The 14,281-nt window shown below is 37.9% G+C and overlaps 1 protein-coding gene across 1 annotated transcript in view; it reads right to left on the bottom strand.

Moving 5' to 3' along the window:
• Positions 1 to 14,281, bottom strand: part of arid4a.S (AT-rich interaction domain 4A S homeolog) — a 28,265-nt gene that overhangs the window by 3,869 nt on the left and 10,115 nt on the right. The window contains exons 6-11 of the mRNA NM_001096627.1: positions 12,670 to 12,749; positions 12,113 to 12,207; positions 9,516 to 9,642; positions 7,603 to 7,682; positions 7,349 to 7,422; positions 6,767 to 6,927 (exon numbers count right to left, since the gene is read on the bottom strand). Of these exons, the coding sequence (NP_001090096.1) occupies positions 6,767 to 6,927; positions 7,349 to 7,422; positions 7,603 to 7,682; positions 9,516 to 9,642; positions 12,113 to 12,207; positions 12,670 to 12,749 (617 nt within the window). The remainder of the gene's footprint in view (positions 1 to 6,766; positions 6,928 to 7,348; positions 7,423 to 7,602; positions 7,683 to 9,515; positions 9,643 to 12,112; positions 12,208 to 12,669; positions 12,750 to 14,281) is intronic.

Genomic DNA, 14,281 nt, shown 5'->3' with positions numbered 1-14,281 from the left:
TTGTAGTCTCTGTGCCTAAATTCAAACACAGACAATTAGCGAGCAAAGCATTTCAAGAGATTTGATGGCTGCAACAACAACAATAGTTGGCTACTTTTTCTTTCTACTTTCTAACCTCGTTGCGTGTGGGGGCTGTAATGTTCCACTTACACCAACGACGGGGACATCAGCCGCTGAGGAGGACTGTGTATTTGGCTCCTCGCATGGCAATTCTTTCTGCTTGTGCCAATGTTGTGCGCAGTTATTGCAGTAATACAGTAATACAGTAATACAGTGGCAGATAACACAGAGCAGCTCAGCTACAAAGAGCAGGTGGGTTTAGCTATTTATGCTTTTCATGTACATGATCATTTACATTCAAAAGAATAGGAGTGGATTCTGCTTGGAAAAAGTGCAGCAATAGGATATGAACGATTTATCCATCCGCCAGTGAGTAGCCCTATCTTTCTGTATACGGCTGTATACGTCACACAAACGTGTCAGTCTTGTCTCTCCATTGATGAATAGGAGCAATCCCAGCATGTCAGGCATGTTATTGTTGCTGTGCAGGCCAGTAATACTAGAAACCAATAAAGACAACATCTCAAGCAATGTAAGATATAGATATATATATATATATATATATATATAATCACTTGGGAAGAATGCTCGCCTCCATGCACTGACAGCGCAGGCATTCTGGCAGGGAACTCCACAGATTAACACAAAAATCCTTTATTTAAATATCGCCCTATGGTCAAAGCACTGCAGTAACAAAAAGCAACACATCACTTTTCTGGCCATAACGGCAGCTTAAATAAAGTACACGAGTAAAAGACAAAAGCTTTGCCCTAAGTGGCTACAACAAAAGTAACACAGTCTCACTGTAAATCTGCTACAGACAATGGACTGAGCTTTTCCTTTACTGCAGCCACACCATGTAATGTAACCTCATGGCTCCATTGAAAAGCCCTTTCTTCTTCTTCTTTTTCTTCTTCTTCTCTGCTGCCACCTAACTGCTGAACACAAGAAAGTGGCAGCCCCCGTATGATCCCACTGCTTGGGGGATTACACTGAAACTCGCCTTGATTTAGACCACAATGTCAGCTCTTTGGCCTCAGCTCTCCCATTAAATTGTTAAATCGATTCCATTTGTTTGCCCGTCTGCCTCGGCGTGCTGGAGTTACATCACAAATGCCAGTGGGTCACGGGCTGAAGGGCTTTCCATTGAGACTAAATACATGAACTACTAGCGCTTTAAAGCAGAGGAAACGTGCAGACTAATCAATAGGATGTATAAATGATAAGAGAGATGGAGAGTGCTTCGTCCAGACTAGGACGGTGAGTGCTTACCTACACACAGCTTTCCCTTTGAGAAAAGAATTGTTCATGTATGTGCTAGTTCTGCAGCCTGGCGTCTGGGTGCTGCTGAGCAGGAGGGCCGCCCTACGTCTCACTTGCCTTTGCTACACTCTCGCTGCTGCATTCCCCACCGGATGGGAAAAATCAGACATTACATGAAGAAAAGAGAAAGACAGCCCCATCTGAAAGCATCTGGAGGAGCTCCCCTGGCAGCCTGCCCAGCCTCTGCTCAACCTTCCTGTCTGCACCGAGCATGCGGCCTCCTACCCAACACCAAGTTTCCATGGCAACACTCTAGGCAGCCCCCCCAAAAGGGGGAGAGAGTGGTTGTGCTTTCACATAGACACACACAATGCTGTAATCAATCAGTAGTCCTGCTGGAAGAGGGAAACCGTTTCATGCACTTAAAGGAAAACCGATAACTAAAAAAAAACCCTACCTCCTTACCCTACGTAGACCCCCCTCCCTCCCCCACCAGCCTAGCTGCCCCTAACTTTTTAATAGGGATCCACTATTTTGGATTCTGCCGAACCCCCCGAATCCTTCGCAAAATATTTGGGCGAAAACCGAACCAAATCCTAATTTGCTTATGAAAATTAGGGGTGGGAAGAGGAAAAAATGTGTATTTCCTCGTTTTTTGACAAAAAGGCATGCCATTTCCCTTCCTGTCCCTAATTTGCATATGCAAATTAGGATTCGGTTTGGCCAGGCAGAAGGATTCGGCTGAATCCAAATAATGCTGGAAAAGGTCGAATCCTGGCGGAATCCAGAACCGAATCCTGGATTCGGGACATCCCTACTTTTAAAGGAGAAGGAAAGCTTCGGAGGCATTTTATTGCCAATGGATTAGCTGCAATAGTGCAAGATAAAATGCTATATTTATTCTGTAGAATATTTTACCATACCTGAGTAAACAGCTCTAGAAGCTCTCTGTTTGTTTAGGATAGCAGCTGCAGTATTAGCTTGGTGTGACATCACTTCCGGCCTGAGTTTCTTCCTGCTCTGGGCTCAGATTACAGTAGAGAAGGGAGGGGCGGGGGAAGAGGAGCAAACTGAGCATGCTCTTGCCCAGGGCAATGAGGTTTAAGCTGAAAACAGTTAGTCTGATACAGAAGCCCATGAGTACACAATAGAAGGAAAGAAATGTGGAGTTTCTTTTGACAGAGGACTCAGAGCAGCACTACTTTGAGGGTTTACTGGTGAATTTAGATGGACCTTTCTGATAAGGATTACTTTGTTTTAACCTTTCCTTCTCCTTTAACTAACCCCTCGGTGCAGATTCAGGGATCGCCGCTCACGGAGGCCATCTTCCGGGAAATTGCTCCAACCGTGCATGTGTCGCTTCGCCGGTCTCAGATTACCGAAGACCCGGAAGATGGCTGCCGTGAACTGCGATCCCTGACTCTGCACCGAGGGGTGCAGAAATGTTGTACATTATGTTTTGTGCTTCTGAACCAGCCCAAGGCAACTACAGCCCTTCATCCCGTTATCCGGAAACCGGTTATCCAGAAAGCTCTGAATTACAGAATGGCCACCTCCCATAGACTCCATTTTAGCCAAATAATCCATTTTTTTTTTTTAAATTATTTCACCTTTACTCTGTAATAATAAAACAGTAGCTTGTACTTGATCCCAACTAAGATATAATTAATCCTTATTGGAAGCAAAACCAGTCTATTGGGTTTATTTAATGTTTACAGGATTTTCTAGTAGACGTAAGGCATGAAGATCCAAATTACTGAAAGATCTGTTATCTGGAAAGCCCCTGGTCCCAAGCATTTTGGATAACAGGTCCCATACCTGTAGTATTATTATTCCCATTAAACTGCTAACTTGTTGCTGGGTTTGATTTCTCTTTGAAAGAAAACAAGTAAAATATCAGCAAGTTCTACAAAAAATTAACCCATCACAGATAAAAAAAAAACCAAAAAAACTATAGCAGATTTTATTAGCAGAATAAAGATGCACAAAGCAAAATGTGAGCCAAATAAACCAGTTTTGGAATCAGCTAAAGGCTACAGCAAAATAACAACTTTGATTTCAGAATATAATGTTTGAGTTTATTTGAACATAAGCGTAACCCTAATGATATTGTTGGAAAATATATTCCAACAAGGAAGCAAAACAATGTACATCATACACCAACTGTGTAATGTCAAAATATTTGGGAACAAATAGTATAGAAGTAACATTCAGTTATGGCATCCGTTATCCGGAATCCCCTTATCCAAAAAGTTCCAAATTACGGAAAGGCCATCTCCCATAGACTCCATTTTATCCAAATAATCCAGATTTTTAAAAACGATTTACTCTGTAATTATACAACAGTAGCTTGTCACCATCTTTGTTAAACATCTTTGCAAGACTAAGACACATGCTCAGTGTGGTCTGAGCTGCTTAGGGATCGTCATAAACAAAGCTGCTTGAGTTCTGCATGGCTGGGAAGTAAGGTGGGGGCTCCCCCTGCTGTTCATAAATATGATTGTTTCCCTGCTCAGCAGTTAGGGACTGTCTGACAATTCCTACCCACAGCAGTAAATGAAGGGAAGAATTTCACTCCATACAGTCAGGTTTCTTATAAAAACTTTTTTCTTATAAAACACTTTTTAATTTAAGTATATTGGAGATAGGTTTCTTTTTCGTTAAAGAAAGTAAAAATGGGGTTTTATTTTTTTTGGCTTTACATGCCCTTTAAAGTTCTCAAATTGCTGTTTCTCAGAAGTGTGTTACTATTTAACATTTTATTGTTTTACAAATTATAGTTGTGGACAGCAGTTTCCCATTTTACAGACCATGTTTATAGGCTTAGATATTCCTGTTTAGCAGCTACTTTTAGGGCCCATGGGACCACCTCTCTGCACCCCCACTGACTTCAATCGGATACACGTGGAAGCAAAGGTGGGAGTGCTTTTCAGGCCAAAAATGCTTCCATTGATGCCTTCAGAATTATAAACATCAGCCCACAGCAGTTCAAATCCAATTTTTCCATTCCATTATCACACTCACTGTACCATGCCACACACATTGTATCCTTAAAGGGGTGGTTCATCTTTGAGTTAACTTTTAGTATGATGTAGAGAGGGATATTCTAAGACCATTTGCATTTGGTTTTCATTTTTTTATTATTTGTGGTTTTTGAGTTATTTAGCTTTTTATTCAGCAGCTCTCCAGATTGCAATTTCAGCAGTCTGGTTGCTAGTAGGAATGCACCAAATCCAGGATTCGGGTTCAGCCGAATCCTTCTGCCCACCAAACTGAATCTGAATTTGCATATGCACATTAGCGGTGGGTAGGGAAATCGCATTACTTTTTGTCACAAAACAAGGAAGTAAAAAATGTTTTCCCCTTCCCACACCTAATTTGCAGGGGCGTAACTACAGAGGAAGCAGACCCTGCGGCTGCAGGGGGGCCCAAGAGGCATAGGGGGCCCCATAAGGCTCTAATTAATTAGGAATTTGAATATATATTGTTAATACAGGGCAACCACTGGATATTTTGGGAGCCCCAAAATTATTTTGCTGTGGGGCCAAGTAACATCTAGTTACGCCACTGCTAATTTGCATATGCAATTTAGGATTCAGATTCGCTTCAGTATCCGGCCGAATCTTTCGCAAAGGATTCGGCCGAATCCAAAATAGTGGATTTGGTGCATCCCTAGTTGCTAGGGTCTAAATTAACCTAGAAACCACGCATGGATTTAAATAAACTAGCGTATGAATAGGAGAGGCCGGAATAGAAAGAGGAGTAATAAAAAGTAGCAATAACAATACATTTGTAGCCTTACAGAGCATTTGCCTTTCTGATGGGGGTCAGTGACCCCCATTTGAAAGCTGGAAAGAGTCAGAAGTAGAAGGCAAATAATTCAAAAACTACAAAAAAAATTAATAATGAAGACAAATTGAAAAGTTGATTAGAATTAGCCATTCTAGAACATACTAAGGGGCAGATTTACTAAGGTTCGAGTGAATTTTCAAAGTCCAAAAAGTTCGAATTTCGATGTAATTTTTTGGAAGTAAAAATCGTTCGAATATTCGACCATTCAATAAACGAAGTACTGTCTCTTTAAAAAAACTTCGACTTCAATACTTCACCAACTTAAACCTGCTGAAGTGCTATGTTAGCCTATGTCTTCGGGGGTTATAAAAGAAATTATGTAATATCTAGGAAAATGTAAAATTAGGGAAATGTATTATGCATAATATATATGAGGGACCACAAAACAACAATGTAAAATTAGGGAAAAGTTAAAATCACTGTAGATAATTTTCACAATCATGACTTATTATTATTTATGGTTGGCTGCAATAAACCCAAAGTACATTCGCCATACCAGGATGAACTGTGATGAATTACTTACTTTTAACCCTAATCCCTGAAAAATGAAAGCAATGTTTTTTCTTTCAAGTTGATCACTCTGTGCCCCTAAAGGTCTACAGCCATCATTTCAAATATTTTTGACATCCAAGGTATAACCCCCTGGTGCCCATCTAAGCTAACACTTATGCAGTACATTAAAGGACCAGTAACCATCAAAAAAACATTTTTTTTTTTTAAAAAAAAATTGTTTCTATACTACGAAAAAAAAACACCAACACATATTAAATTTTAAAATCGCAAAGTCTTTGTTTAGAAATAACTTACCGAATCTCTGCTTGCGCTCCTCTTTAGAAAAGGCGACGATCCATCGTGCGGCGCTCAATTTCTCCTCCCTGGCTATATTCTATAAGGAAAGCAGGGAGGAGAAATAGATCGCTGCACGATGGATCACCTGATAGCCTTTTCTAAAGAGGAGCAAAGCGGAGATTCGTTAAGTTATTTCTAAATAAAGACTTTGCGATTTTAAAGTTTAATATGTGTCGGTGTCTTTTTTTTGTAAAATACAAATGATTTTTGATGTTACTGATCCATTAAGAGCCGAAGAAAGTCATGTAAGCCCTTTATTTCACATGTATATGATATCAGATGCAGACGTGAATCTTCATGGGCAATGTAAAGGTTTAGGAAACCCATGTAGTTACTGCATCCGTTACTACTGGCAGATAAGCTGATAACTTGCCATAGAGCCCTGAAAGGATACTAAGAAGTTATGGCAGGGAGGAAAAGCTAAAGAGAGGGTCTTTCAGTGTATTCAATAATGAAGCAAGTGTTTTACTTTGTTTCTTTTTCTTTCGTAGAATAGCATGTTGTAAATTAACTGCAAAAATTCTTTGTAAAGGTGGTATCTGGCTTTTTGAGTCCATTCACAGTGTATTTCCTACCCTAAATTGTTAATACTCAATCGTAAAAGATGGATCCAAGGATTTTATAGATTTTAGGAACATACAAAAATTCAAAGGCTTGCAAGCTTCACACATCATTATACTTGTATCAAGTCTGCACTTGAAGACAAGAATTCTGAATTCTCACTTCACTGAGCAAGTCTTACCTGAGTTGCTTCCTCTTCTTCTTTGTTCTGATCACTGTCGCTAGCATCCTCCTCTCCAGCTTCTTCATCGCTGCTGGAAGATTCAAGGATTTCACTCATGTCCATTTTCCATTTCTCAGGGATTATCCTGGATGTCAGAAAGGCAATGGCGTCCTGTACACCTAGAAAGGGCCCAAAGAGAGAGTTTTAACTAAAAGCCAGCATTGCATTTTTTGCAACTGGCAGCATTTGCACCATCATATACTGACTGGCATGGAGAGCCCAATAACCCAGATATTTTTAAATGTGGAACAACCTCTATACAAGGATATGGAAAGCATATTTTTTCTCCTGCACATTTTTTTGGGAATATACACGTATATGCAACTTTCTAAATTTGTATTCCAATAAAGCCACAATCTTAAAAGAAATTTATCATACTGATTTCTTGTGCTAATTTACATGTGCAAATTAGGGTTCTGGTTCAGTTTAGGGTAAAGCTAAATCATTTGTGAAAGATTAAGGATTTGGCCAAATCCCAAAAAAAATGGATTCGGTGCATCTCCAATAAAAGGTACTTTTTGTGTCTGACAAAACAATTACCTTGCTTTCCACAATGCTCCGACTTTAAGACATCGACATCAAGTTCAGTAAGATCTTTCCTTGCAACTGAATGACTTCAATGGAAAAAAAAAAAAAGTGTTACACTTTCAGAATATAAGAAAATGCAAATACATGGAAGGGGTTATATATACACACACATCTCAGAATCTTGTATTTCGGTGGACAGATAATTAAAAACGATATATAGATTAATAAAACGTGTATTTAAAATATTGCTTATAAAAATGACTTACAACTTTGAGTCAACCAACGAGCGAACCAAACACTGGTCCTTTTTTACAGCAGTGTCATCACTACAGCTTGGAGATACAACCTGAAAGAGAGGGAATAAAAAAAGTGTAGCATTATGTACATTGTACAGTTTTCATATAGATAACATCAAATAACCATCTCAGCGAGACATTCCACATTAAGTTTGTTTTAAATTAAAAGTACAATGTGTCTACCATTTGTGGGGTTGAAGAGCCTGTGTACAGGTAGGGGATCTGTTATCCAGAATGCTCGGGACCTGGGGTTTTCCAGATTATGGATCTTTCCGTAATTTGGATTTTCATACCTTAAGTCGACTAGAAAATCATGTAAACATTAAATAAACCCAATAGGATTGTTTTGCCTCCATTAAGGTTTAATTATATATTAGTGTGGATCAAGTTCAAGCTACTGTTTTATTATTACAGAGAAAAAGGAAATCATTTTTAAAAATTTGGTTAAAATGGAGTCTATGGGAGACAACCATTCTGTAATTCAGAGCTTTCAGGATAACGTGTTTCCGGATAATGGATCCCATACCTGTATATCATTTAAACCTAGCTAGAAAGTCACCAACCAGCCATGTTAAAGGTTAACAACAGTCACAAAAATAAATTCTATCACTGTACAGTCAACCCACACAAAAGAAATCTGAATTGAAAGGACTTTTTCAGCTTGACTTTAATGAACAGGCTTTTGGAGATCATGCTGGACAAAAGATTGGTGAGCTGTCCAGACAGAATATTCCACCAATCCAATGGCTTCAGTGGCAAGTTTCCAGTCTGATGTCTTTGTTAGTGAACAGAGGCTGAACAGGTCAGTACATTTTATAAATTTGACAAAAGCTTGACAGTGCCCTACAAACTATACGGATATCCATGTGCAAAGATTAATAGTTTGGCAATGTTGTATCGATATAAGTAGCAAAAACTGTATCACAGATACTTACTGCTGCAAGAGAACATATTTGGTATCATTAACACCAAAATGCTTTATGTACAGTCATAGATAAATCTTACTTTGCGTTTGTTTAGGTCCCTATTGAAGAATGAATGCACAAAGAATAGAAAGACATGTAGAACATCACAGTATTTTATTTATCTTGCAAACTTGGTTTAAGAATGCAACGCTAATATTTCTAGACTCCATAATGCTTAAAGTGGACCCGTCACCCAGACACAAAAAGCTGTATAATAAAAGTCCTTTTCAAATTAAACATGAAATCCAATTTCTATTTTTTATTAAAGCATTCATAGCTGTTGTAAACTCATTTAAATATCTCAGCTGTCATTCAAATATTGTCTGCCCCTCCTCTATGCCTTAGGCAATTACTTTCACTTTCCATTCAGCACTTCCTACATGTCACTGCTCTCCTCACATTCCCCAGTTCTCTTCACCATATAATTGTGTAGCCAGGACATGGGGATGGACATCAGGTCCCCCATTCTGGTGCACAAACAAGATTCTGAGATGATGCAAGGCTTGTCTTAATAACAGTGTCCACAAAATGGCTCCTGCCTACTTGTTATAATTATGAGTTTCCAGACTGATGGAAACAAGAGTCAAATAATTTATACAGTGTAATTAAAGAACATTTTGTTTGACTAATGTGATAAAATAGGATTTTGACTTTTTTTGTTGGGGTGACAGGTCCCCTTTAACCCTTGAGAATATAATAAATCATACTAGGATGTGGACAAACAGGACAGTTGCAAGTTGTGCTATATGGTTCCAGATACCTTGTTACAGCAGCCAAGCTTGACCGGTATTGTAAGCCACTTCTGTACGGAACCAGAAAATGAGTTTGCTGGGGGCCCAGCTCCCTAGTGTTATTTCACTGAGCAGTATTAATATATACTTTCTGTGCAGAATAGATGTACTCAGACATGTCACGTACCAGTGCTGTAAACCATTCTTTAGATGGACTGCATTTCACACTGACTATTTTGCCCAATAGTTCATCATTAAGGCGCTTTAAATCTTCATCTTCTTCTTCACTGCTCTCCTCTTTTTCATCTTCAGTCCTAGGTGGCAGAGAAGAAAATTAAAAGATCTACTAGACTATAACGGACCATAACATTTTCCCCATTGCAAACCTATATCATTGTACAGATTGCCTGTAAGTAGAGATACGTCTGGAATATTTCACGTGCAAGGAGTACTGGACTCTATCGAGCTTACAATTTTAAACCAGCTATAAAAGATTAAACATTTTTGCAAAATTCAGATTATTTGACTTTTACTCTGGGGGGCCTGTTATGAGGCAGTTTGCAGGGTTGTCAAGGTTTTCCCTGAAATTGTAGTTCAATAATCTAGACAGACCCCCCAATGTAAATAAATAAAAGGTGTGATGGGAAGTTGCAAAACACTTGTGTGATTGCCTTGGGTCAGAAATATGGCCTCAGGTATGGACTTAATAAGTGGTTGGTTTATTCTGGTGTGGGAGTGTTTCTTCTTAACTTCCCATTTGGAAGGTCAACTGACACAGAAGTAAAAGCAGCAATGCTTTAAATTGTGTTTCTCAAGTGAAATGAAAGTGTTATCATGGGCACTGTTCAAATTGTCTTGCTTTGCCCAACCAAATAAAATCAACAGCCCCATGATTAGTTAAAGTTAATATAGGAGCTAATGTGCCCAAAGCAACATGGGTACCAAATGTAGAGACAAGCCAGCACAGTGAATAAACAAAGGTTAAAATATGGAGGAATTATTCAAATTTAAATTTGTTCATAAAACATATATAGTGTGGTAAAATAATGCGTTTATTTACACAACATTAAAACACATTTTACTGGCAAAAAAATTACAGGGGAACCCTGGTTTCTATTAATTTACAAATCTACTTCAACATAAACACGGCCTACTAGAGTCTTGTTTATTCCTCTTATTACAGTTTATCTGTTCTGCATACCCTCATGTCATTTCATTTGAAGCAACATATGGGGTTCTTCACAGTCAGGACAGTGAGGTTGTGGAATGCACTGCCGGGTGATGTTGTGATGCTGATTCAGTTAATGACTATAAGAGGGACTTGGATGATTTTTTGGACAGACATAATATCAAAGGCTATTGTGATACTAAACTCTATAGTTAGTATAGATATGGGTATATAGAATTTAATTAAAAAGTAGGGAGGGGTGTGTGTATGGGGCTGGGTTTTCATTTGGAGGGGTTGAACTTGATGGACTTTGTCTTTTTTCAACCCAATTTAACTATGAAAATATGTAAAGGAAAGGGTATTCCCCACCTGCAATAAACCTGGCAAAAAAAAAATCAAATCTATGCTTTAAGATTTGAAATCAGATTTTTGTTATTTTTTACTTTTTTTTTGTAATCTCTGTAAAGAAAAAAAAAATTCCAAGAACCAAATTCAAGTTGTCTCAAAATGCATCTATAATTACACCCATTATAATAGGTTGCTGAAGTCATGGGAGTGATTGCCATGGAAACATCGTAATTAAACAGTCGTGGGCTCTTGTGTAAATAAGGTGTTGATCTGCCGTCTCTACTATTCTTCTGTGCTGCTCTTGGGGAATTAGCAGTTCCAACCGGAATTAAATATTTTTCTACCAACATTTTAACTCTCTATACTAGCCTTAAAGGAGAAGGAAAGTTTAAAACTAAGTTAGCCTTATCAGAAAGGTCCATCTAAATATACCAGTAAACCCCCAAAGTAGTGCTGCTCTGAGTCCCCTGTCAAAAGAAACAGCACATTTCTTTCCTTCTATTGTGTACTCATGGGCTTCTGTATCAGACTTCCTGTTTTCAGCTTAAACCTCATTGCGCCCTGGGCAAGAGCATGCTCAGTTTGCTCCTCTTCCCCACCCCTCCCTTCTCTACTGTAATCTGAGCCCAGAGCAGGGAGAGACTCAGGCAGGAAGTGATGTCACACCCCATTAATACTGCAGCTCCTATCCTAAACAAACAGAGAGTTTCTAGAGCTTTTTACTCAGGTATGGTAAAACATTCTACAGAATAAATATAGCATTCTAGCTTGCACTATTGCAGCTAATCTATTGGCAATAAAATGCCTCCGTAGCTTTCCTTCTCCTTTAAAAAGGGAAGGAAACATAAACCTCAATATACAAAAAAAAATGAAATGCTAAATGGAAAAAACAAGAAACTTTTAACATAAATAAGAACTAACATACATCGGTGAGGCTGCAAAACTGATCTAAAAAGTGCCTTCAACTGAAAAGGATGGCATTTAACTGGTGCAAACTAAATCCACAGCATCCATCTTTTTTTTAGGTAGGTGGCTGATAAGCCAACAGACAACATTATAACAGAAATGATACTATCATATAAAGAAGTACACAGAGAGTCAAGTTTTTTTTTCATAAAGCTGAAATTTTTAGTGTGAAGATTGATATAATTCTGATGGTAAAATACAACCTTCAGTTCTCTAGCTGGACAACTCTGGTCTACCATAAATCTCTTCTGTCAGATAAATCCCCTGTAAATTACTGAAATAAATTCTGCGGTGATACTCACATTGGAAGAGACGATCTCCTTCCCCTGTTGGTTTTTTTACCAATTACTGGAGTTCCAAAATGTTCAGGATTAGTGAGTGGAAGTTGGTCCAGAGTCTATTGATGGAAAAATATGTAATTTATTAAATAAAGTGTAAGGAATGGGACACGTTGAGTTTTTTTTCCTAAAGTATCCCCCCTTGACTAGAGGAAATGTAGCATGCAAGCAGCACTTTTAACGTATCTGATGTGCGAAATGTGAAGTCTGTTGACACTGAAGGGAAATCAGAAGGAGAGATTATGTTACAGTATACAGGAACAGTATAAAACTAAAAAAGGAGATATCCCCATGTGCAACTTAGCCCTTAAACCTTTAGCAACAAGAATCAGACAGAACATTTTTTTAAAATTTACAAGCATAAAAGAAAATTTTAACGAACAGATATTTTAAACGGTACGGCAAATTATAGTAACGGGATTAAAATGGATTAATTGAATAATTTTTGTGAAGTGTGGGAACCAATCTTTAATGTATTTGCCTTTCTCTAGATACAATAAAATACTCATCAATGCATTTACCTCACTTTCTGCAAAATGCCTCTCCCCTTTTAAACACAATGATGTTCTCCGTAATGTCTTTTCATCACCATCATCAAAAACTACAAGAAAAAAAAAAAACAAACAAAACGAGGGGAAAATATATTATAATACACAAAAGACATGAATATCTTGTAAATTATATCCTTATAAACGGTGAGTTCTGATGTCATTTCTGTCACATGACTCACTAAAATTTGTGTATTATAATAAATAAAGTACCCCCAGTTGTAAAATATGAGGATATTAGAAGTTACCTCAGAGTTCCATGACCTGTATAAAAACACTCGGCCTTCAGCCTCGTGTTTTTATATGGTCATGAAACTCCTCGGTAACTTATAATATCCTTATATTTTACAAGAGGGGGTACTTTATTCACTATGTATATTCTCTCCTTGGTCAGTGTGCACAAATCACAGATAATTTACAGGTTCTGACAACTAGTCTGTATAGGTTTATTACCAGTCCTTAAGGTTTACTCGTTTAGTGGTGCTCTCTATTTCACTGCAAAACAATCTATGATCTCAAGCATAAAAATCAGGCCAAGTGTGGCTTTAATTGACTGTACTCAGCCTTGTGTAAGAATAATTTCATCATAACCTTGAGAAGAACCTGTCCAAATATCTTCTTCTACCACATTTGCCCTACAGAACCCAGGATGAGTAATAATAGCAGTTGCACATTCTGATCCAGTTATGCAATCTTGACAGGTTTACAGAATACTCAATCAACTTGTCACTTGCATGTTTTGACAGTTTACCCTTTATTCCCCTCAAAAAGAAATACATTTTTTAGCTAAAAAAAAAAAAAGAGAAATATTTAACAATTACTTGCTAGACAGCAAGAAAACTGTATACAGAGCTAGAGGCAATATTCAAAACCAGCGAGTGGCAATACCATAGTAACTGTTGGACTGATGATGGCATACCTTTATGTTTAACTATTCAAACTGATTTTGCAGTAAAAAAAAAAAAATGAGTTGTAGTTAACAACAGAATTACTCCATATCTATGTTTTATATGCTTCATCTCAATAATCAAATTCCACCCAATAAGAAAAAGCACAATTAACCTAAATAAACAATCGGCATTTCATACACAGTATTTAAAAATAGCAAAATGTGAACGGAATGCTTAAACAATGCAACAAATTTCAATAAGGTTATAAAGGGACCATTCTACTGTGTACACTGCTCAGGGCACTAGTTAACCGAAGATCAGCCTGGAATGTGACACTGCATAGGTCTGTATTGCACAAGACTAGTTGCACTAATACTAGAAAAGCATTTTATATTTGGTTCTGTAAAACTAGAAAAAATAGCCCTTAAATATAAAAAAAAATCCAGCATTAAAGGGATACTGTCATGGAAAAACATGTTTTTTTCAAAACACAGCAGTTAATAGTGCTGCTCCAGCAAAATTCTGCACTGAAATACGTTTCTCAAAAGAGCAAATAGATTTTTTTATATTTAATTTTGAAATCAGACATGGGGCTAGACATTCAGTTTCCCAGCTGCCCCCAGTCATGTGACTTGTGCCTGCACTTTAGGATGGAACTACTTTATGGCAGGCTATTTTCTCATACTTAATGTAAC

The sequence above is a fragment of the Xenopus laevis genome, chromosome 8S, assembly GCF_017654675.1.
Source record: "Xenopus laevis strain J_2021 chromosome 8S, Xenopus_laevis_v10.1, whole genome shotgun sequence".
Classification (NCBI taxonomy): Eukaryota; Metazoa; Chordata; class Amphibia; order Anura; family Pipidae; genus Xenopus; species Xenopus laevis.
The sequence above is the reverse complement of the archived record's forward strand: the minus strand, read 5'-3'. Positions and strand labels throughout refer to the sequence as shown.